The 23,865-nt window shown below is 35.7% G+C and overlaps 1 protein-coding gene across 1 annotated transcript in view; it reads left to right on the top strand.

Moving 5' to 3' along the window:
- Positions 1 to 23,314, top strand: part of MEGF9 (multiple EGF like domains 9) — an 84,539-nt gene extending 61,225 nt beyond the window's left edge. The window contains exons 3-6 of the mRNA XM_060014247.1: positions 7,108 to 7,247; positions 15,810 to 15,953; positions 16,496 to 16,765; positions 18,541 to 23,314. Of these exons, the coding sequence (XP_059870230.1) occupies positions 7,108 to 7,247; positions 15,810 to 15,953; positions 16,496 to 16,765; positions 18,541 to 18,992 (1,006 nt within the window). The 3' untranslated portion in view covers positions 18,993 to 23,314. The remainder of the gene's footprint in view (positions 1 to 7,107; positions 7,248 to 15,809; positions 15,954 to 16,495; positions 16,766 to 18,540) is intronic.
- Positions 23,315 to 23,865: the final 551 nt, after the last annotated feature.

Here is a 23,865-nt window from a genome sequence, read left to right on the forward strand (position 1 = left end):
GGTAGGAAACGAGCTCCTAAGTCTTGTCATTGTATTGAGACAGATCGGAAGCAATGTCTTATTTCTTTGGCAATTGTTTTAAAGTCTCATTCAACTGAGGAGATATTTAAATGACTGACGACTGAGCCAGGAGAAGATCAACATAAAAGCTTCTTCTAGGAGTATTGCAAGTCTATAGAGATGAGCACATTAAATCCTTCTGAATTGCTTTCATTATGTACATAGAGGTAATCTGTAATATACAAGAGAGAGAAAAAAACATCGTATTAGCAGGCAGAAGACCTAGGCTCTGATTCTGATTATTCTCTGGCTCTGTGACCTCGAAAATTGAGTCGTTCACATTGCTGATTTTCTAACAATTGGGGATGTTGACAATATTAGTATTTTACCATATATGGAGCTACTAATATTCGGAAGACACTTAAATTTAGCCAACGATTACAATCTTTTGAAACAGGGCTTATTATTCTTATTTTTCAGATGTGGAAACTTAACTTGCCCAACAATCAAACAGCAAGAAAGTGACAAAACTGAAACTAATGAATGTCATATTGTAAGGACAAAATTAAGTAATGCATAGATAAATATTGCTCTATGCACTTTATTTATAACCCCATAGTAGGAATTCAATAAATGTTAATATTGCCCCCTGACCACTCCACCCCGTACAGGGTTCAGAACACAAAGGCTTAGTTAGGACTTACTTGGTCCTCAGTACTGTTGATATCAACATTTTGAGTTAAATAGGTTTTTGTTCGCTCATCTGGAAACTAAGCCACCACTTATGCTATCATTTCTGTGAGAAAATGAGTTCTAAATTCTAAGCGCTACAAGTTAATTTTTAGAACTCAGCGTGAAAACAAATTAAGTATTAATAATTGTTTTACTAAGCAAACCTTTTACAGTGGTTACAAAAGAATACAAATGTTAACATGTGAGAAGCATCATCTTTTCAAGAAGATGATACTGGGACTTCATGCTTTTTCTGTTTTTAAAATGACTTCTGAAATGCAGAAATCACTATCAAATAATGGAGTAATTGTGTGGGTTTGCGAATTCTTATGGCCATATTTCTTCCATTAAAAAAAAGTGAAGGAAATAAAAAATAACTTTCCTAGTTTAAGTTTGCCCTCCCAAGTTGTGGCTCTGGAAATATGATACTTTTATTTTTTTTACCATTAAGTTTTACTTCTGGCTTTTCAAATAAAATTTTAAATTTGATTTTGGTAAGACCAGCTATCAGAAAATATTTTTACACTTAGGCAGTGCCCTTTTTGAGTATTAAGAATTTCTGTTCAAATATGAATTTCCTCTAAACATATTTTAGACTTGAAAAAACAAGGAATGTTTAGCATAATAGCCCAATGTTTTCAACAATAAAGCTATCTTCTTTTTTCCTCCAGAAAAGGAGCTTTGCTCATTGCATAATGGTCTTTTCCATGATGGTAGAAAGACAGAGGAACACTAAATGCAAATAGTCTTTTGCCAAAATGTCTGATTATTGAGTTTCTTTCACAAAAAGGAGAAACTATTTTTTTCATTACCTTTACAAACCATGAGCCAAACATGATATTAAGGATTGTTAATAACTTTTCATGTTGTTTATTTTCCCATGTAAAAGCTTTTTCTGGTTAGAAAAAGCTAGCTGCCTTTTTATATTATTTTTAATATATTGGGAGAGCTTGCAATCAGCAATTTTCTAATTTCAGACTCTGTTTTAACTAGTAGTTTAAGTCTCTTCCTAAACTAAATTGCTTTTAGTTATTAAAAGAGGCAGAAGAAGAAAATTGATACATTTAATTATCTCTCTTTTTCTGCTTCTTGTTCTTTCCATGTCAGAGTGACAACATGTAAGCTGTCTCAGGAAGAAGGAAGGAGGAAAAGCAAGGCTTCTGAATAAATTAATTTCCCCTAATTAGAACTATACCTTTGTAGTTACTCTGTGACTGTTTGAATTAAAATTGATAACATTATATATAAAGGTATGCCATGCACATAATTTATACCTTGTAAATCTTAGGAAGAAAATAGACAATGTTTTTGATAATGTAAAACATGTCAAGACATTTGGCAATTTAGAAAAAAGTTAAATCAATTAGCTAGTTGGTACAAAAGCATATCAGTTCTTGCTGGCTTTGGTCCCACCTAATGCAGGATTTTGCTGATTCTTTCCCTTCTCAATTTTTAAATTTTCTTTCCAAAAACTGTTTCTACCATGTGTTCATAATGTGCTCTCTTTTCCTAGCCACATTTTTGCTCCAAACTAGTAATTACCCCATAAATTCTTGCCATTTTTCTAGGTTTGTTAACAGAATTTTAAAAGTAAATAATCTTGTCTGTTTTCGCCTAGTAGAGATTCTAACTCATTCTCTTTACAATTCACAGAAAAAATTAAAGATCTAGGACCGTTGTCATCATCTTCATAGTTCTTTCATTTTTGAGTACTGATTATGTGCCAGACACTGTGCTAAGTACCCTGCATATGTGATCTTTAATCCTCACAAGAACTTCACAAAGTTTGGTATAATTATCTTCATTTTACAAATGAGAATACTGAGTCCAAGATAGAATAAGAACTTAGTCCCAGCTAGTTACTAGCAGAGCTGGAATTTGAACCAAGCTCTCTCTGTCTCCTCAGGCTATGAATTTTCCATAGACCCTGATACCTCCCTTCCTGTGTTCCACCCTTCCTACCCTAGTAAAATAATGGAAATTCTGAAGATTCTCCACCCACTCATCTTAAAACAGAACCTTTAAAATGATATTTTGGTTAGTACTTGTATGACATAAATATGTACAATATCTTGAGATGACACACCATTGAATTTCCTTTTGAAAAACTAATAACTTCATGTCAGAAAATACATTCTTTGTTTACATTTTAAGAGAGAATTTTTCAAGTGTTTAAACCTTGTAATAGTTGTTCACACCTGTGAGTGTGATAAATTCTATAACTAAGCACTGACACCATAAGAAAATCTGATAATTCTGTCTGGGGTAATTTAAGAATGTATAATACATGTTTAGTATACTTAGTGTAGCTTAGTTCCACAATGTTTGTGCTTCCTTTATAAATAATTCCATATTCTTCCTTCTGATATAATTATCCATATTTCATTAGTTCTTTACTAGCAACTAACTCATGTCTATAAAAAGTGATGCCAGATGAGGAAATTCCATCTTAAATTCTTTGTTAGTTGATCTCAGTAGTATCGATTTCTGACTTTTCAAAATCCAGCTCTGTGCCCTTATTCTCCAGATATGAAGATGTGAGTCTTTGGTTCTTTCATTTTAAACCTATGGATAAGCATAAGTGGTCTGTTAACAGGCCTTTTTTTTCTTTTCTTTTTTTAAAAAATTTCATTGCATTTATATCATTGACCTTTGCTTCAAAAAGCATTCAGCGGTCTTTAACAGAAGGAGACCATGAAAAGCGGTGTTGTAAAGGCTTTATTCTATAAAAGAAGTCACACAGGGAAAGCTTTATATTTGCTGAGTGATTTAATTCTTATACATGCAGAAATTGGCCATGGGCCATGAGTAACATGATGGAAAAGCACTACTAGTTGCAGGCTCACAACCAAACTTCCCCACTCCATTCTATATATATTTTTTAAATAGAGAAAAAACACCTCCTTCCTTGTTGTTTTAAAATCTACCCAGGAAAAGTGATGCATGGTATCTAGACTAGTCAACCACCTCATCAAGATTCATAAAGCCACTTTTTTTTTTTAAATGAAGAACTAAGGAGCATATTTTCCAGGGAGAAAGACGCCTGCTTATATCAGTCTTCTGAGTGTCTAGAGCAGAACTATGAAGAGAAAGGTCACTTACAGGAATAGCAACTACTTTGGGAACACTGGCTATATTATGGTTATGAGATATTATTAGGTGATTAGGTATTCCAAGGTAATACCTTTTTCTTACAGATGGTGGATTGGGCAGACACTGCCATTAAAAGTAACTGTTTATTCTTTTGTATACCAAATAACCTAATGTCTATAGAGAAATGGGGAGTAAGCATATTTTGATTAACATTTTTAAAGCCTTGGAAATTGGCTAAGGCCAGTCTCCAAAAGGTACATTATATCCTTTATAATTTTCTGACAGTATAGTGAGACTTAAGTTGACTGATTCCTTCTTGTTGAGTCATAAGATAATCCTGAACTTCATATTTGACGAATACAGATTTACTTTGCTAGATCTTTAAATACCTTGGGGTATTCTGGTGTAAGACTGCGTATATGTATGCAGGTGGGCTTTTTGGGTTTTTTTTTTCAGTTGTTTTCTTTTTTGCAAAGTTACTTGAGAGACTTGGAAATGTACATTTCTGTTGGATTTTTAAAGAGAATAATCATCTTCTATAGTATGATCGATACAAGCTTTAATTAAGTTTTAACTAAACATCAAAATATCTGGGCTTGTGTCTCTGAGAACCTTGGGCTTTGTTAGGCTGCAGTCTCTTCAAGCAGAAAGAACTCTCAGCTTTTGTTAAGGAAGACCTGAAATTTACTGCCAGTGAGAAAAGAGAGTGGGATTTATTCTGGGCAAGGCAGAAACAGCTCACTGGGGTCAGAACCTAAATAAATGGTGAATTTTGGTGCTTGGAATCTACAGAATGAAGCTTGATACGTAAGTGGGTATCAGATTATTTGGCAGTCAGATTTTCTGTACAAGTATAGAGTTAAACTGAGGAAAGGGTTGGTAGCAGAGTGGGGAAAGTCTGGCTTTGTATAAATAAACCTGCCTTTACTAGGTGTGGACAGTAACTTTAACCCTCTGAATTCCCTCAGTAGTAAAATGAGGGTTATGACCGCCACCTTGTAGAGTTATTTTGAGGATTAGAGAGAATATATATTTATTGACATAGACTCTCAATAAATGATGACATTGTTCCATTTTACACTTTCTGTAAAATTATTTGTAAGTCAAGAAATTATGTAACCAAGTATATTAGGCAGCTTTAAGATAGAAATACAGAGTTTGATAGGTGACTTCTTAGGATATAAGGCTTTAAGATATGTTAAGTATTTATTATTTACAAAAGCCTGGCTTTCTTTCCTTTCTGGAATGGTTTTGAGTTATGCCTTAAAAATATACCAGGTACAACTGTTTTTCTACTCCTTTTTGGCATACCCTGGGATATTGCAAAGAACCATAGTAAGTGGGAGAGAGAAGTAAACTTCAACTCTAGCTGCTCAAAATAGTTTTTTAGGATAGAAGGCAAAGGCCTTCATTATTTAGCCCAGGGAATGCTGATAAACAGAGGCACATCTCAAATTAAAAAAATAATTCTTAGGTTTGTATGCTACAAATAGAATACACACAGCTGAAAATTGCTTTACTTCCATTCTGCAAAGTTCAACCCAAAGTTCCAATAACTCAAATTTAGAACTTCTATTTTTATTACAGAAATAGGAATATGGGAAGCAGTAGGGGATTACTTTAACTGACATGTGTAAGAGCTGTGTAAGTATTAATAATTTTAGCTTAGTCTTCTGAACTAAAATGAACAACCCCATAGGGGCTCATAATTAGGAGCTCAGTCTCTAAAATAATTATATTGAAATGCAGTTCTACCTTATATTGTCTCCCATCCAATATGACTGGTGCCAAAATTTTACTGAGATGAAGTCTAAAAACCTGATGTCCAGAATGAGCATATAAAGAAAGGTTGAAAAAGGGAAAGTACTTTAGCTGTTTTGAGAACTCTAGTAATTAGCATAGTCTTTCATCTTTCTTTTTCCCTTCCAGTGCTTAACTCTAAAACTCAGTTTGTGTATTGAGCATTTATTTATCAAGCATATATTAAGTGCCTGCAGCAAACCAGGAACTATACTAGAATCTGAGCATACCAAGATGGCTAAGATATGGTCCCTGAACTCAGCAAACTTACCGAGTAAGATGTATGACATGAAAATAGTTAGAGTACACTATTCCTAGGCTCATGCTAAGTCTTGAAGATAACCTTTTAAAAAACTGCATGATATGGCCTTTGCCTCAGGTCTTTACCAATCTAACTAGAGAAACAAGAGTACATATATGAAAGAATATAGAAAAGTCCATAATTAGGAATAAAATGTATGGTATAGAGTATGTGATGTCAGGAGGCCAAAAGATCTCTGTCGACCAGTCAGGGAAGAGTTTCATGGGAAAAGATGAGCATGAAAGCAGGAAAAAGTTTGAGAGGTGAAGAAGAGGAAAGATATTCTAAGAGGGGTGACTATAGAGTAAATAACAAGAGAAAATTTGAAAGAAAATTTGACCGAAATTGGTGATATATTGGATTTGAGGGAGTGATTGGAAGAGCATGGGGTAGAGAGAGGAGAGGTGAAAATTACAACAAAGATGTAAGTTTCACTGATTAGAGAGAGATGATGTCACTGATGTAATTGACATCTAAGAAAACAGGTTAATAGGAAGAGATGGGATACTAAATAAAATATTTTTCTTACTTTAGATTTTTAGTCTTCTTTTTGGGTTGACAATCTAGAATTTTTATATGGTTTTAACTCAGAAACCAATAGAGGTCCCCATTATAGTCATATTTACTTAGTTGTGAATTCCAGTTAATTATCAGAAATATTTTAATACAGCATTGACCTAAAGTAGAAAATCATGTCGAGTTTCCAGCACATTCATTAAGGTCCTGGCCTTCATATTCTTCAGCCAAAAGCTAGATTGCATGAGCGCTTGGTGGTATTTCTTCTCCAGATCGGGCAGTGTGGATTCTGAGGGAACTGTGGAATGATTCAGGAATGAGATGTAGCAGTAGTGCCAGTTCTGTGCCCCAGTGCTTTTAGTAAATAAAGATTTTGAAGGGCCAGGGACTTGTACTCTCCATGGTTCCTTTATCATCTATTTTAAACTACCCAAGTGCAGAGGATTAAATTGTCAAAAATGATTAGTGTTAGTACTATGTTAATTGAATTAATATAGTCATGAAGCTGCTCAACTTCCAATTCAAAATAAAAATCACTCAGTACATCTAGTGACTAGAATCTAGTTGAAACTGTTTCTACATCAAGATCATCTATGATGGGATGTTAGGCAACAAAACTTTCAAACTTATTTACTTTTGTTCATTGTCTTTGCTTTTATTTGCAGTTCTGGGAAATGTCAGTGCAAAGTGGGTGTCACCGGCTCTTCATGTGATAGATGCCAAGATGGATATTATGACTTTAATAAGAATGGCTGCTTGCCCTGCCAATGCAATAATCGGTCTGCCAGTTGTGATGCCCTCACAGGTACACACTTTCCTTACCTTTTTATATAATTAGTCCACTGTACTTTTCACTTTGAAGTCCTTCATCTATGAGTTGATTCTCCCAAATAGTTTGTAAGGGTCTTTCTCTTCTAAGTAGGATGTAATAGGTCATAGCAAGCCAAACTCCTGCTACAACAACTTTAAAAAGATATATAAATTTCAAAAATCATATTGGTTGGAGATCCATGGAAGAAAGGAAAACTATATGAACTAAAATTCCAGACAGGGTATTTCTAAGTAAGCTGATGATCACCCAGCCTTTTTCCTTTCAAGGGACATTGCTGATTCTGGGCACAGACTAAGGAGCAGGCTTGGTCCAAGTAAAAGAATTCTTCTTGAGGAAAGAGATACAAGAAGAGCTTCTGGCAGTCATTTGGGGCTCGCGTGATGAATTGGAAACTAGAGGAGCCCTAAACACAAGGCCAATTTTCCCACAGGACATAAGCTGACTGTGCAGGAGATGGAAGGCTGTCCCAAAAGGTAGAAAGAAATTTCTCAGTCTTGTGGTGCTTAGGAGACAAAATCTCTTTAGAAAGAGAGGACCTGCTACAACATACAACCATCTCTCTCTCTCAAGACATTGCCAGATTCAGAGGTGTGTGGAGTGGGACTTAGGCTCACATTACTTAAGGGAAGTACTAATCTGTTGCAGTCTTTCAGAGCTGAGGAGACACATGCCTGCTAGGTTTTCAGTCAAAAGCCTTAGAGGGTCATGACCAAGAAGTAGTGATGAACCGTAGGTGAACTGATTCATATTAATATTGCAGTCCATCCTCCACCTATCTCAATTTCTGATTGAATTGAGGTGATCCTCTCATTATATCTGTCTAACAGAGGATAGGGGAATCATCTGTGGTTCTTTGTACATTGTGTCTGGCAATCAAAACACTAGACAATGCTCAGGTAGGAAAATGTGACCAATAATAAAGAGAAAAACAATGGAAGCAGACCCACAGATGACCCAAGTGTTAGAGGTAGCATAAAATGACTTTAAAATAACTAAAATTAATATTTTAAGAAAATAGAGGAAAAAAACAGACAAAATAGATGAAAAGAGGCAAAATTTCAAGAGATTTGGAATCTATAAAAAATAATCAAAAGAATAATCTAGAACTGAAAAGTATGTCTGAAATTAATACCTCATTGCATGGACTTAACAGAAGTATACAGTATATACTGTGAAGACAAGGTTATATACCATTGTATACAGTGAAGACAAGGTTAGTAGATTTAAATACAGCTCAATTTGAAATATCCAAACTGCAGCATGGAGAAAAAAAATGCAGTGGAAAGAACAGAGCAGGAAAGACATGTGGGAAATAGCCAAAAGGTCTCACATAAATGTACTTGAAGGCTCAGAATGAAAGGGGAGAGATATTGGGACAGAAGCAAATATCTAAAGAGATAATGTCCAAGAGTTTTCCAAATTAATGAAAGACATCAACCCACAGATTCAAACAGCTCAGCAAACCGTAGGCAGTATAAAAACAAAGAAAACCACATCTAGGCTTACTTAGTTAAACTATTTAAAACTAAAGACAATTAGCTTTTCTGCTCTTCAGTTTTCCTAAATGTAAGGATTAGAGATACTTCCTTGGAAATCTTTTTTTCCCCAACAAAAAAAATCAGAACATACTAGTCTGACAAGTACAAGTGTTTTTATGAGACCAAGGTAGCAGAATATTTGAAAAGAAAGTACCCTGGAAAAATGTGTTGAAATCGTATTCTTCATTCTAATCCTGTAGTCTGTGGTGAAACAAATTAATTTAGAAGAAATTGTGTTGTTTTTTTTTTTCAATTATGTGATCTGGTCCCTGCCTACTTGCCAGTTCTATTTTGTGCTATTCTTTTTCTTTACTGTTGGTGATCCAGTCATACTGGCTTCTACTCCTAAAACGTGTTATGTTCCCCTGTCCCAAGATTCTCATACATGATCTTTCCTCTGCCTAGAATGGTCTTTCTAATATACCTGTACCCCCACCCCTGGCCCCTTTGCCTTATTAAACCATATCCTTCCTTCAGGCCTTCAGTTAAAAGTGACTTCATTAGAAAGCAGTTCATGCTCCAGGCTAAATGATAATTCCCAATTATACAGTCTCATATACACTTGTATTTTTTTTATAGCACATATCACAGTTTGTAATTATATATTTATTTGTGATTATGAGTCATATATGGTTTATTCACTACATTGTAAGTTTCATACCAGCTTTATTCACCATTTTATACGATATTTAGTAAAGATATTTGCACATAGTAAGTATTTGCTAAATTTTTGTTGAATAAATGAACAAATGAACGGAGAAACTTACAGAGCAAAGATGAGTTTCAATCCTGGATAACAACAGAAATGCTTCATCATGCTGAGTTGATTTAAATTGCTCCCTAGGTCATTTATGGTACCAGGAAGCAGTCTACATTGCTGGTTCTCATTTCTAATTTTCCTTGCAGCAGCAAGGTAGCTTTCTTTAGTGTCACATAAATCCCAACCTGTTTTTGCTCAGGAGATAATTTAAGGCAAAAGAAATCCTTTTCATGGTTATGATTTCTAAAGCAGCTAGTAATAAGAAATAAATGGTTTCTCTGGAAATATAATAAAAGTGGAATCTAATGTGAAAGAGTGCAAATAATATAAAACTGCCAGCTTAATATAAAATCAGTCTTTCCTTTTGTCTCAAACTTTGAAAAGATTTTTTTCAACAGTGTTGTGATACGGTTGCCCTCTGGTGGCCACTTACTGTGTTTTTGCAGTTCTTATTTCCCCCACCCGCCTAGTCTTTATCTATACCTTGTGTTTTAGATTGAAGTAGATTTTTAAAGTAACCTTTTCATGATACAGTATATTGAGAAAAATATTTTGGAAAGAAATATGTCTTAAAAATATTTCCCTGATCCAGTAATTCCGTTTCCAGGAATCAATTCTTAGGAAATAATTTGAAATTCATAAAAAGCTTTATGTTCAAAGATGCTCACCACAGTGGCAATTATAATTCTAAAAAATAAGACAACTCTATTTCTAACAGCAGGGAATGAAGCAAATTATGTTATCTAGGCAATACATGATAAGAGCACAGAAAGTGAAATCTTGACTTACATTGTACAAATTACTTAGCCTTGTTTTTTCACTTAGAAATTTGGGATTATAACAGTAACTGCCTAATGGGATGTTGTGAAGATTCAGTGCTATATGTTTATACAGTGCCTGGCTAATTACAAGCAGTCAGTAAATGGCAACTATTGTTATGTTGCCATGAAAATGTTTTAAAGAATGAAATATAACGACATGAGAGAGTGAAAGAAGCAGGTTATACAATGACATGTGCCATATGTTTAGACTATTTAAAAAGCAAAACCCAAACTTCTCTATATAAGGAGAGATGCAAGGAAAAGTATTCAAAATCTTAATAACAGATTTCTTTGGGTGATTTTTATCTTGTTTCTATTCTCCTGTATTTTTCTAGATTTTCTTTATTGAACACATACTTCCCTTAAAATGGAGGTGGGAGGGACTGTCATTTTTAAGCTAAAACTTTATGTTCACATAGTGTACTTCTTTTTAAAAATTTAAGGCGACTTCGTGTATTCATAGTGTCTCATGGTGAGTACCTTGAATTGTCAGTAGCTTGACTGAGTTGACCACTCCTTCATCCTTCATTCCTCAGTGACTTTCTTCACTTTAAGATATCACACACGGGACTTCCCTGATGGCGCAGTGGTTGAGAGTCTGCCTGCCGATGCAGGGGACACGGGTTCATGCCCCGGTCCGAGAAGATCCCACATGCTGCGGAGCGGCTGGGCCCGTGAGCCATGGCTGCTGAGCCTGCGTGTCCGGAGCCTGTGCTCCGCAACGGGAGAGGCCACAACAGTGAGAGGCCCGCGTACTGCATTAAAAAAAAAAAAAAAAAAAAAAAAAAAAAAAGAATTAGTTTTAAGATATCACACTTCCCTGTTTTTTTTTTTTTCCCTCCTCAGTCAGCTCTGCTAGATCTTCTTCTTTTCACCTATAAGCACTGGAGTGCCTCAGAGGTTTGTTTGTCTTGACACATTTGTCTTCTGCATTTATACTCTCCCTAAATGATCTCATTCAGTCCCTTGGATTTAATTTAAATGCCATCTCCAAATGAGCTAATTACCAGATTTACATTTCTCCCTTGATCTCTACACTCAAAGATCTAACAGTGCACTTGACGTCTTCATTTGAATGCTCTAAGTCAGGGATCCCCAACCCTCGGGCAGTGGACCGGTACCAGTCCGCCACCTGTTAGGAACCAGGCCTCACAGCAGGAGGTGAGTGGCAGACGAGCAAGTGAAGCTTCCTCTGCCGCTCCCCATCGCTCCCCATCGCTCACATTACCGCCTGAACCATCCCCCCACCCCCCACCCCTGTCCATGGCAAATTGTCTTCCATGAAACCAGTCCCTGGTGCCAAAAGGTTGGGGACCGCTGCTCTAAGTGGCAAGGTAGCCTTAACACATCCAAAACAACTCTTTATTTTACTATATAAGCTAAGCCTGCTTTACTCCTAGTGTTCTTCATTTTGGTGACTGGCACCATAGGAGTCACATTTGCTGCTTTTCCTTACTGCAGATGCAGTCCGTCAGCAAGTTCTGTCAGCCTGACATTCAACATGACCTTCATTGCTATCATCCTTGTCTAAGCAACTGTCATCTCTCTGAATTACTTTGACACGCTGTCATCTGACCATTCTGCCTTCTCTCTTGTCCTCTCATCCTCTGACCCCCACCCCACCACAGTCCAGTCTCACATAACAACCAGCGTGATCTTTTAAAAATGTAAAACCAGATCATGTCGTTCGCATGCTCAGACCCTCCAAAGTCTTCCTATCCCTCTTGGAATAAAATTCAAACTTCCTTCCATGACTACATTTTTTGGGCCTCTGCCTTTCTCTCTGACCTTATCTTCTGTTACCCTCTCCCTTGTTTGCTTAGGCTGGCCTTTCTGTTTAACAGGTTGAAGTTTGTCTTCTGTTGCATAGAGAAGATTAGGCATTTCTTTTTATAACAAAGTACCTTGCTGCATTTCTGACAGGTTTATATGTGAACTAGAGGTAACGAAATAAATAAGGAAAAGGCTTTTTACAGGTGGCGATTTATGGTTTCAAAGCTTTGTCACTGAATTTGGTTGGAAAAGAACCCTACATTCTTTTCTTTGACCAGTTATTTTCTTGGTTACCCCCACCAGATTTTTTTGATGCTTAGCCAAGCAGCATGAGATCATCTTCAGGAAACACTTATTCTTTTTTTTGGATTAGCTCCTTTGGCCATCTTTCAGCAAAGAAAATGTGAATTTTAAGGCAGTATTGTTATATTTGGGAGGTTCCAGGCAGAGCATAATGAACAAATTTACACTTCAGCTAATTTTTATATGTCATTTATCATAAAAGAAAGATTCTCAAATTTCAGATTTTAAAGGGAATTTAGATCTCATCTAGTTAAGCTTTCCTAGTTTGTAGAGGAGGAATTTGAAGCATTATATCCTATGGAATATCTACATATACCCTCTGAAATGTTTACATTACATTAAATCCTTGGGCAAGGAATTATTATCCCATTTTACATATTAAAAAAGTGAAACTCAGAGAAGCTATTTGCTGAAGGTCACATAGCTGTAAGAGGTTCAGCTGAGAATGGAACTCATATCTGACATGAAATACATACCATTTTTCTTATGTTATGTTGCCTCCCAAGGAGGAGTTGTAAGCTGTTAGAAAAGCAAATTCATATTATTCGTTCCTGCTCTATATGGACTTTAAAAGTTATGATCTTTATTTTTATTGTAAAAATCAGTCTTCAGTTTTGTACATGAAATGTTTTAAAATTGCTTGAGCTTTTGAAATATTTTACAATATGCATTTGATACATTTTACAATGTATTAATTTTGTAATCAGAAAAAAATTAAGATAGTAAAAATAAAAGTGATAAGTGCATATTAGAGACAATTTAAAAATTAGAGGGGAAAAAAACACTTAAAGGACTGTTGCCCCTCACAACTATTGTTAGCATTCTGGTGTATTTATGTCTTATCTGTCTTTAATTTATTAATTTTCTTTTTCTATAGCTGTGTTCCATGTGCATGCTATTTTTAAAGCAATGTAGAGTGATAAGTTTTTAAAAACTGATGAGTTTTATTGTTATACTTGTTTCCTCCTTTACTTTTCAGATAACATATTTACCATGTAGGCTTATTTTTTCTTACTGATTTCTCATTGCGGCTTGTGACCTAAAACAAATTGAAATAAGAAATTCTTCTGGAAAAAATATTAAATATTCTAATATAAATGGTTTAGGAGAGTGAAGCTGTATTGTGATAAGCACAACGACAAACATTTGAAGGTCTTATCTAGAATAGTAGAAAGCCCCAAAATAATAAGCATGTAGGTCCAGTAACATTGGAGCAAAGTATTAACAGTAGGAGCAAAGTATTAAAAGCATATATATATACTGTTTTTTAATAAGACCTTTTCTTGACACATTGCAAATGGCATGTTATTGGAATGCATCCTTATTCTGTTTCAGAACTATTAATTTTTGAGATTTTTTGTATTAAAGTTTAGGACGTTATCAGAAATTTTTCTTGAAAATTATTTCCGTTGGACATTTTTAATAGGGGGAGAGCAGGTAGACAGATTTTATACATAAAGCAGGTTTTGACTTTTCCAACCTGCAGAACACTTTGACATTTATTTTATTTTTAGAGCCAAAATCTACAGTTTCCTAGTATGTATTTTTCAGCTATTTTTATTGTCACAATGATACACAGCTAAAGAGGGATCAGGATATAAGAAGATCTGCGAAGAAACCAGTACCTTAAGTGTTTATCAACGTATGAGGATATACTACTTTGTTACATATATGAAATACATCATTAACACTATCAGGCCTTAACAAATTATATGATTAAAAGTGATATTTACATGCAAATTTGATTTAATTCAGAGTTAAGTGTTCATATAATAAACTTAAAAAAATGTCTTTCTGAATAAGTTCATGAAGTTTCAAGGAACTTTGCTGTAATCACATAAGAATTGAGATTTGAGATGTATGTTAATAATTTTCATTCTTTTGGTTTTTCAAATCTTGTTCCAGTTGTCAGACCATTTTATTCCACAGCCTCATTCTTGCTCCCCTTTTTTGTAAATATTTCACTAGTAAGGAAAAGAAATCAAATAAAATTACTTATGATACTTTTGCACTGAACTATATTTAGCTTATCATGTAAAAATTTCATTGTCTTCCTAGATCTCTTTGTAGAGTTTACTCATTCATTTCTGTAATAGGAGTTCTGAGTGTCCCTTTGAATCTTTGTAGAATGTAAATTACTCTACACATTTTTGTTTCCTGTTTGCAGATGTTATGCTGCTTCAGTACCTGTAGAATGTCCTTACTAGTAGGGAACCAAAGGAGTATTATTAAGAAACACATAACTTTGCTTGCCTCCTTCCTTTTCATTTTCTTTATTAATTGTTTTCATTTTTATTTTGAATTTTTAAATATAAAACCATATGGAGAGGGACTTCCCTGGTGGTCCAGTGGTTAAGACTTTGCCTTCCAATGCAGGGGGTGGTGTGTTGTTTTGATCCCTGGTTGGGGAGCTAAGATCTCATATGGCTTAGGGCCAAAAAACCAAAAACATAAAAAACAGAAGCAATATTTTAACAAATTCAACAAAGACTTTAAAAATGGCCCACATCAAAAAAAAAATCTTAAAAAAATATGGAGAATAATATAACAGAATTAATAAAAATTAACACTTTGGTATTTTGCTTAATATTTATACATATTTGTAGTTATATATTTGAAATAGAAAATTTGAAATAGAGCTGGAATTCTTCCTCTTTGTTTTCTTCCGTGCTCTCGTTTTTCTCCCTCCCTCTACAAACAGCATATAACTTGCCTATACCCTCTTAGTCTGGATTTAATTTTTACTGCATATGTATGTATCCATCTGCCTAGAGTATTATGTATCCATTTGCTTAGTATTGTTTAGTGTGGTTTTAAAAATTTTTATTTCAGTCAATCAATTTTTACAAAATAAGTAAGCACTCTCCTTCTTTATGTATCATTCTACAATTTGCTTTTTTCAACCAACGTTGTTTTTAGGATTTATGTGTGTTCATACATATGGTGTAGTTCACTGATTTAACTACAGTATCCCAACTATTAAAATAATACAATTTAGCTATTCTTCTTTTAATAGGTCTTTAGGTTGTTTTTATTTTTTCTTTGCAAATTGTTGGCCTGCTTTTGGTATGTAGTCAGTTAATCAACAAGGGTTTATTGCGACTCTAGTCATGTACCTAGACTTTCCCTACAGAGTTTACAATCTAGTAGGGGACACAGAACTGACATGCCTGTTTAGTATAGAAATAAGATGGGGTAGAAACTGAACTCTGTGCAATCTCTGTTGGATAACTTTTTCTGGTTAACTCCTAAGGTTTTTTGGTTGCAGGTATGATTTATTTAAAGTTACTGTGCTTTCAGAGTAAATCTTTAACTTCTTGAAATGATTTGCTTCTTTTAGGTGCTTGTTTAAATTGCCAGGATAATAGCAGAGGGGATCATTGTGAAGAATGCAAAGAAGGATTTTATCAGAGTCCTGATGCCACTAAAGAATGTCTTCGCTGCCCTTGTTCAGCAGTGACATCTACAGGCAGTTGTATCATAAGTAAGGCCTTAACCTAAATCTTCATTTTTAGAGGAAAAATCAGTGAATCAATTATCAATAGGTAGAAAGTGTGTTGATAAAGTTCTAGATGCTGTAGGTGAAAGGGAGTTATAAAAACAGTATAGGTTTTCCTTTCTAGGAATTTGCATCAAATCCAAATACATACGTGAAATGAGACATGAGGGAGGGATGAGGAAGTTTTTGTTAAAACTGTATTTTGTTCCATCTGGCATGACTAAAGAGGAAGGAATAAAAAAATTTTGAGTGCCTATCCGTCTCAATTACTCAGATTCTTTATGTAAGCACACTTCTTTCCTTCTCTACCTAAATAGATTTTCTGGGTGGCCCTATCATTCTCACAACAAACTGGACAATTAATAAATAAGGTGTAAATTATTAGTTTGAATTCCATGTGTTTCTTAAGTTTGGGAGGAGATAGTAGGCAGGGTGTGTAAACTGTTTTGGTGGGGGGACTAGTAGTAGTTTTGCATTTTCAATTGTAGCTTGAAATTTTACTAAATTATTTTGATGTTCTCTGTCAGAACTCGGTGAATTGGAACCTGAATGTGTCCGGTGTAAAGATGGTTACATGGGCCAGAACTGCAATGAATGTGACAATGGCTATTACAATTCTGACAGCATCTGTATGGAGTGCCAGTGTCATGGCCACGTGGACCCAGTTAAAACTCCAAAGATTTGTAAGCCTGAGAGTGGTGAGTGCATTGACTGCCTCCATAACACCACTGGGTTTTGGTGTGAGAACTGCCTAGAAGGTTATGTTCAAGACCTCGAGGGAAATTGCATCAAGAAAGGTAAAACTTCACCTAAGGTTGTAAATTTAATATTTAAACCTAGCAGTGAAAATTTCAGGACAGCTACTTTTAGCTTTGTAAAAGCTTCCAATCCTACCAGAGAAGTTTTCTGGAAATAGATTTTGATAGATATTTGCCTAAAGAGATTTTCTTCTATTCCTGTTGCTCTCCTGAGACTCCAGAGTCAACTCTAGAAATCTGAGGACCAAGACAAAGTCATTGCAGTGTTCTCACATTTTCTCTTCATCTGTTTTTTAAAAAATATTTTAAAAGTCCTGTCATTTCTTTTATCCTTTGCTTCCTGTATTCTCATCACTTCCAGTGATCATCAAAGGTCTTTTTAAGTAGAAACCTATATCTGGTTAGAAGTTCCAGCTGAGAAACAAGGGTTTATTCTAACTTCTGTCCTAACTTTGGGCTTAAGTTTTCCCAGGTGTGATGGAGGAAACAGTAAAAATATTCCTCAATTTTTAAAAGAGAAAGTTATTTATATGGCAAAATGTTTCTTTCAGGGAAGTTCAGTAAGGGTTTAGATGAAAATTAATGATTAGAAATTTAGGATGAATTAGGGATATTCAGGCTTTATTAGGTCATAGAGATTAGGCCATGCTCTTCTATAAACCATTCTTTGATATTCTGACAGATGCTGAATACTGGGTTGATAGGCAGTTGGTCTGTGGCAAGGGTTATCCTTCTGCCATTTTCTTGATATCCTTATTCTGCTGTTATCAAGGCTAAAAAGCTCAGATTGAACCCTATCATTAGCCTGGAGGTCCTGTCACTCAATTCTCTTTCCCACTAGAGGCATACCTTGTCCATACTTAGCTGACAGGACTGGGATGATTTTTCTTATTAGTTATTAGGAAATGTAAAACATGCCTCTTTTTAGGATAGATTGATGTGTCTGACTTTAGTGAATTGTAATGTTAATAGTAATCATTTTGTTGAGTGCCTACTATGTGCCAAGCACTGTAAACATTAAATGTGATAATGTCATATAGTACATTATCTAATTTAATCCTTCCCAAGAACTCTGCAAAGTAGATATCATTATTCCCATTTTATTGATGAGGAACCTCAGTTTTAAAAAGATTAACTGACTTATTTATTGCCACATGGTTCTACTTGATTCCAAAGCTTTTGGTATTTCTACTGAGCTATGCTGCATTAAAAGTACAAAGTATAGTACCTTAGTTATAAAATAGCTATAACATACATAAAGGAAGAATCACTATGCTTGCAATGGCTGTTTTCTGTCTTGGCTGATATCAACTTTGGATATTTAAAATGTGTTTTTCAGAAGTAACTAGAAATACAATTTTTCCTATTTTGTTTTTGCCTCCATTGAAGAGAATTTTACCTTATGAAATGCCATCAGACATGTTGAACTTAGTTCAAATGATTATTATCTAAATCACTTTTAACCAAGTGATTTAGAAGTCTCTAGTGACATATTTACTACCTTTTTAGGAATTTGTATGAATCTATTCAAGAGTACAGAAGGTTGGAAAACTCCAACATTAGAATTTTCCCAAAGATTTTAGCATAGATATTATACACTTTGGATAACAGCCATGGATGTAATAATCTAGCTTTCTAGACCCTGATTCTTTTCATGATATTTCTTAAAAAGTTATTTTTAACTTGCATTACCGTAAAGCAGTGTATCATGTCAGCATCCCATATCAACTTCCACTCCCATGTGTATTTCTTTTATGGTTTCTTAAAACAAGATATTTTGTCTTTTACATTTCGTTCTCTGTTTTTATTTTCAGAAGTTATTGTTCCAACACCTGAAGATTCTACCATTTTGGTTTCCAATGCCTCTTTGACCACATCAGTGCCCACCCCTGTTATAAATAGTACATTTACCCCTACAGCCCTGCAGACTATCTTTTCAGTAAGCTCTGCTGAAAATAGCACATCAGCTTTAGCTGATGTATCATGGACCCAGTTTAACATCATCATTTTGACAGTCATCATCATCGTGGTGGTGCTGCTGATGGGTTTTGTGGGGGCCGTATATATGTACCGGGAGTACCAAAACCGGAAACTCAACGCCCCCTTTTGGACCATTGAGCTGAAAGAAGACAATATCAGTTTCAGCAGCTACCATGACAGCATTCCCAATGCAGATGTGTCAGGATTGTTGGAAGATGATGGCAATGAAGTGGCTCCCAATGGGCAACTGACCCTGACGACACCAATACATAACTATAAAGCCTAAGGAGCTAGAGCTGTTCTCCTGGATTGTGAGACCGCAGTGCTTACTAAAACAGCATCAGCGCCTGGGCCGAACAAAGCCTGGGTAGAGTCACTGAGATGAGAAAGCAAAGGCATATAGTGCATCTGAAATTTTCAGGTACAAATTTATAATGTACTTAGCCTATTACCCTTAGATTTCCCATGAAGATCTGAAGCAGTCACTGACAATAAGGACTTGAAGTAAAGTCTATTTTTGTACCAAACCACATGGGAGTATAGAAAGGCAGAACCGCAGAGTGCAGCCCAAATCCACTTTGACCTCCAAACAGACTTCTGGGGAAGTGTTTATCAGACCAGCGGAAACAGGATGATGGATGTGGAGGGGGAAAGGACTGCCAGAAGACTTCATCTCCATTCCTGAAACACATTTTTTTAAAGGAGGGGTCAGGGGTGATATTCATTGAGGAAAAGCTGATGTTTGGGCTGTATCACAATAAACAACCTTGATTATTTCCAGAATAGGGGCAGAAAAGTCCCAAGAAGATCTTTAGAAGGGTTTGATTTTTCCTTCCAGAATTCTTGCTCAATGATAAGATTAAAGCACAGGATAAGCTTCTAATGGTAGAGAGAGGGAGGCAACATCTGGGAGCAGGAAGCTGATGGTCCCTCCTTGGGGTCTCAGTATAAATGATAAGTTGTCTAAAATTAAGGAATATTCCTGCCTCTAGAGAAATAAGGTGTATATAGTTAATATAGAATATCTGGGCAGCATTGTATTTGTATCTATTTGTAAAAAAAATCATGTCATATTTTATCATCTGGAATTTATTTGTACAGCAGTTAATGGAGTTGTAAAAAGAAAATATGGGGTTAAAATACTGTAAAATAGATGGCAATATTGCTAGAGCTGGGACTCTGGTGAGCACCAGTCATTTTTAGTCCCTCTTTGGACACTGTTGAAATTCATGAGGTTGGATGTTTCTAATTTTTCTTTCCCTTTTCAATCTAAAAGTAGAGTTCTATGGTCTTGGCTTCCTATAGATTCAAGCAATAGATTTTGCAGACAGTGTTTGTTAAGCTGGGACACAGGCTGCACTCTCCAAACTACTCACCTGATTAGACATTAGCCTCTATATATTTTACATAGATTAATGTAGAATATATTCTCATTAAAGAATTTTTTAAAATGTAAAACATAGTCTTCCAAAGGAATTAGAAATATTTTAGTTCCAAAAGAAAAGCCATCATTATTACTTGGGATCCCCTGTGAAATATCATGCCTGTGAAATATTTGTATTCTCCCCCCACCCCAAAATACTTCCTACATTTGAACGTAGCCTGTCACTCACATGCCATGAGGTGTGTACCATCTCTCTGCAGTGCTACAGTTCTTGTATCTTCTTGTCTGGTTAGAGGGTAGCTCTGTAATTGAGTGGCTATAGTTGGTCCTTGCTTTTAGATGCAGTTTTTTCTTAGAGGCTATCTCTACCTTTGCTCTCATCTAATTATGATATTGACAGATTGTAGATTAAGCAAGCCAGAAAAGCAGCCAGAAGTCAAATATAGATATTTATTAGGAAGGAGAGCAAACTGTCAAGTGGTTAGAAAAAAAACACAAAGATTAGACCTCGGAAATCCAAGTTGGTAACTCTGCCTAACTTCCCCCGAGAAGAACCTGGAATGTGGTCACATCCCTCTGTAGTTGTTCTCAGGGTTTGGAGATGATGCTCTGGAGGATGCACAGGCAGGTAATCTACTTCTATTAACCTTAGGTGCTCCGAATACTTGGCCATGGTTCGTGAAAGTAGAGATTATATTACATTAAAATTAGTTACTATTTCTATAGCCCTTTGCAGTTTGCAAAGCATCTTTCTATATATGTGTCCTTTGTTCCTCACCATAGGCCCCTGAGGAATAATTGTTGTTCCCATTTTATAGGTGAGGTTAAATGTCTTGTTCAAAGCTATATAATATGTCATTATTAGGCTTGGAATCAGGACTCCTAACTCTGAAGCACATGTTCTTTCAACCATATGCTTGTGCAGAAATTGCCCAGCCATGAACACAAGAAGGCTGGGAGGAAGAGCCCATCTGTGAACGTTTCTAATTTTTCTAAGTACGAGGTACAATCCAGGGCCATACAGCCATGAAGGACTTTGTGGAAAGAACACAGGAGGATTACTCTCTGAAGCCAGTATTGGTGATAAGAAAATTAAAATACCAGTTTGTGCTTCATTAAAGTGAACTAATCCTTCCAAGCAGGGAAAGGAAACCTGATTTCCCCAGCAGCTGGCACATACGCGTGTATAGACTGTGCAGTGCATAGTTCCAAGGAATTGTGTAAAGTGACATACCTGCCTTTCCCCTAGGTTACTACCTCCTCAAGCCAGGGATTGAGGATGGTGAGAAATAAGCGTTTGTTAAACAGAAGTTAACCGAATAGAGAAAGAAAGAGTTTGTTGGGATCTAAGAGCCAAAGCCAAATAGTCTGGATTCTGGCCATGTAGAGATTCCATGAAACACACTTTAAAAGATATTGCAAAAACTGAACCACAAAGAACGTTTACCTTTGAATATTTATGAACAGTTCCTAGGTCATGTTCTCAATTTGTCCTGATGGAAAAAATTAAGGTCTTAAAATCTGTTTTAAATAATATTCTTTAGTGTCCCATGCTTCTGCTGGTGGAAATAATTTTGCTCTAAAATGAAATCAATCATGAAGTGATCTACCACCAAAATCAGACTAGGAAACCAGTATGGAATGCATTGTACAATAGTCATTTCTCTAAAGGCATGATCCCCATGAACTACGGCATTTACCACCAGGATCCCATACGTCCTTTAGAAAGACTAATATTGGAAGAATTTTTGTCTAAGGATTAGGAATGCGTTTATTTTCAAATGAGATAAGACTAGTATGAATCTTATTGATGAATGACAGATATTGCTATTAAGTGATACTTTTATCTTCATTAATTCATTTTAGTAAGCCCTTCCGCATTTCTGACAGATGCCCTCGGTAGTGTTGCTAAGTATGTATGTCCTCCCTTACTTTCCCCTCCCTCCCTCCCTCCCTCCATCCTCTACCTCCCAGAGGTCTCTTCTAATGGAATTTCTCCAGTTACAGAGAAAAATGATAATAAAAACTAAACCTCATTTATACTAAGGTCCTATGGATCTAGTGTGTTACTCTTAGGGATACCTGGATTTTAAGAGAGGAGAACAGAGCGGACGTGGAATGGGAGGAGAGAGATGTGGGGGCAGAGGATTTGTGGAAGCATCAAATTATACGTCTACTCTCTAGCCCCAATATTCCCAGAAAATTGACCATTAAAGCAATACTCACTGACCCACTAGTTCATTTTGGTCAGCTGAGTGCCTTGAGGACACTTCGTCCTTCTTGTGCTATTCTGGAGCCAGAGAGCTGAAGCAACAGTACTGCTTCCCGACAGTCTCAGTTTGGACTGGGTCATTAAATCATTCACCTTGGACCTGTATTTTCTGTAGCGCATATGGTGAACATAGCACCACTTATCATGAACATTCCCAGGTTCTTATATTTTGAGGTATGTGGGAAGGAGTTGAATTTATATATCTCACGGAAAGCTCTCTGACAGAAATGTCAGAGAAGTAAAAAGCAACCCAATGTAATCTGTTAGAGCAAAGAAAGCATTTCTGGCCTCATCCACGAAGAACCTTTGGTCTATTATGATCATCTTGATAGGAATTTGGAAGCTAAAATGAGTTTGGTGTGTGCAGGGGAGTAACGGAAGGTTAATGCAAGCTTTCCCTTCAGCCCCGAGCCAGTGATTATGCCAAGGGGAGAAGCAGGAAGAACACACTGATTCATCGGAAGAAGTCAAATGACATCACATGGACTAGAACAGTTCTGGATCATCACAGTGTCAGTGGTTGAATGATGCTTTTTCAAAGGCCATTGGGAACCTTTCTTACTTATCATGCATACGCAGTAACTGAACCAGCAGCCCTAGAACGTGAGCCCAGGCTTTAGGTCTGCACTAGTCCAAGAGCTAACTGATTTACAGTGACGTTTTCATGCTAGGCACAAGCACTCTGTACTACGTTAAATTTCAGCCCAAGCAATTGGGGAGTGTTTCTGAAACATTAAACTTGTATTTATGTTGCTAAAATTCTAACACAAATTTTAAAAACATGTCTCATGCATATGCTGTACTAGGCTTCATGATGCATTTCTAAATTTGTGTATGATTTGAATATATGAAAGAATTTATACAAGAGTATTATTTAAAATTATTAAAAAATAAATGTATATAATTTGTACCTATTGTAGATTTGTTGTTTTACTTTTTTATGTGGTCAGAGTTTTTGGAAGTCTTTTAATATATGTCACAGATCACTTATTTTCAAACCACTTCATGAAAGTCTTTGAACCCTTCATTTACTGACCATGCTTTCTGTTTTAGGAAGTTCCTTTAAAGAATGTCTTCCACTTAGGAAAAGAAATGCCACACGAAGATTTCCCCCTCTCAGAAAAAAACAAAACACCCTGAGAAAAAAGCATATATTAACATATATTCTTGTTTGTGCTTTTACTTGTCTCCAATGAGATCCATTGGGTTTTCCATGAAAATATTACAGAAAAAACTTGCTCCTTTTGGATTTCTTTTTCATGCATGTAAAAAATGTCCTTTCTTTAGAATATGAAGGGAACCATGTTCTATGTGTTTGTTAGATAACCTGTAATGAGAGTGCTTTTTTTTACTCTTTTGAGGTACCCTTGGAGATCCTCTATTTTGACAAAGCTCAAAGGATGCCATCTAGAGATCCAAGGGGTACCCTGAAAAAGAAGAAAAAATAAGTCAGGCCTTTGTTTGTCCTGAAACTTTATAAACTTCAGTTGGTTTATTCAGCTT

Source organism: Delphinus delphis, chromosome 6 (assembly GCF_949987515.2).
Source record: "Delphinus delphis chromosome 6, mDelDel1.2, whole genome shotgun sequence".
Taxonomy (NCBI): Eukaryota; Metazoa; Chordata; class Mammalia; order Artiodactyla; family Delphinidae; genus Delphinus; species Delphinus delphis.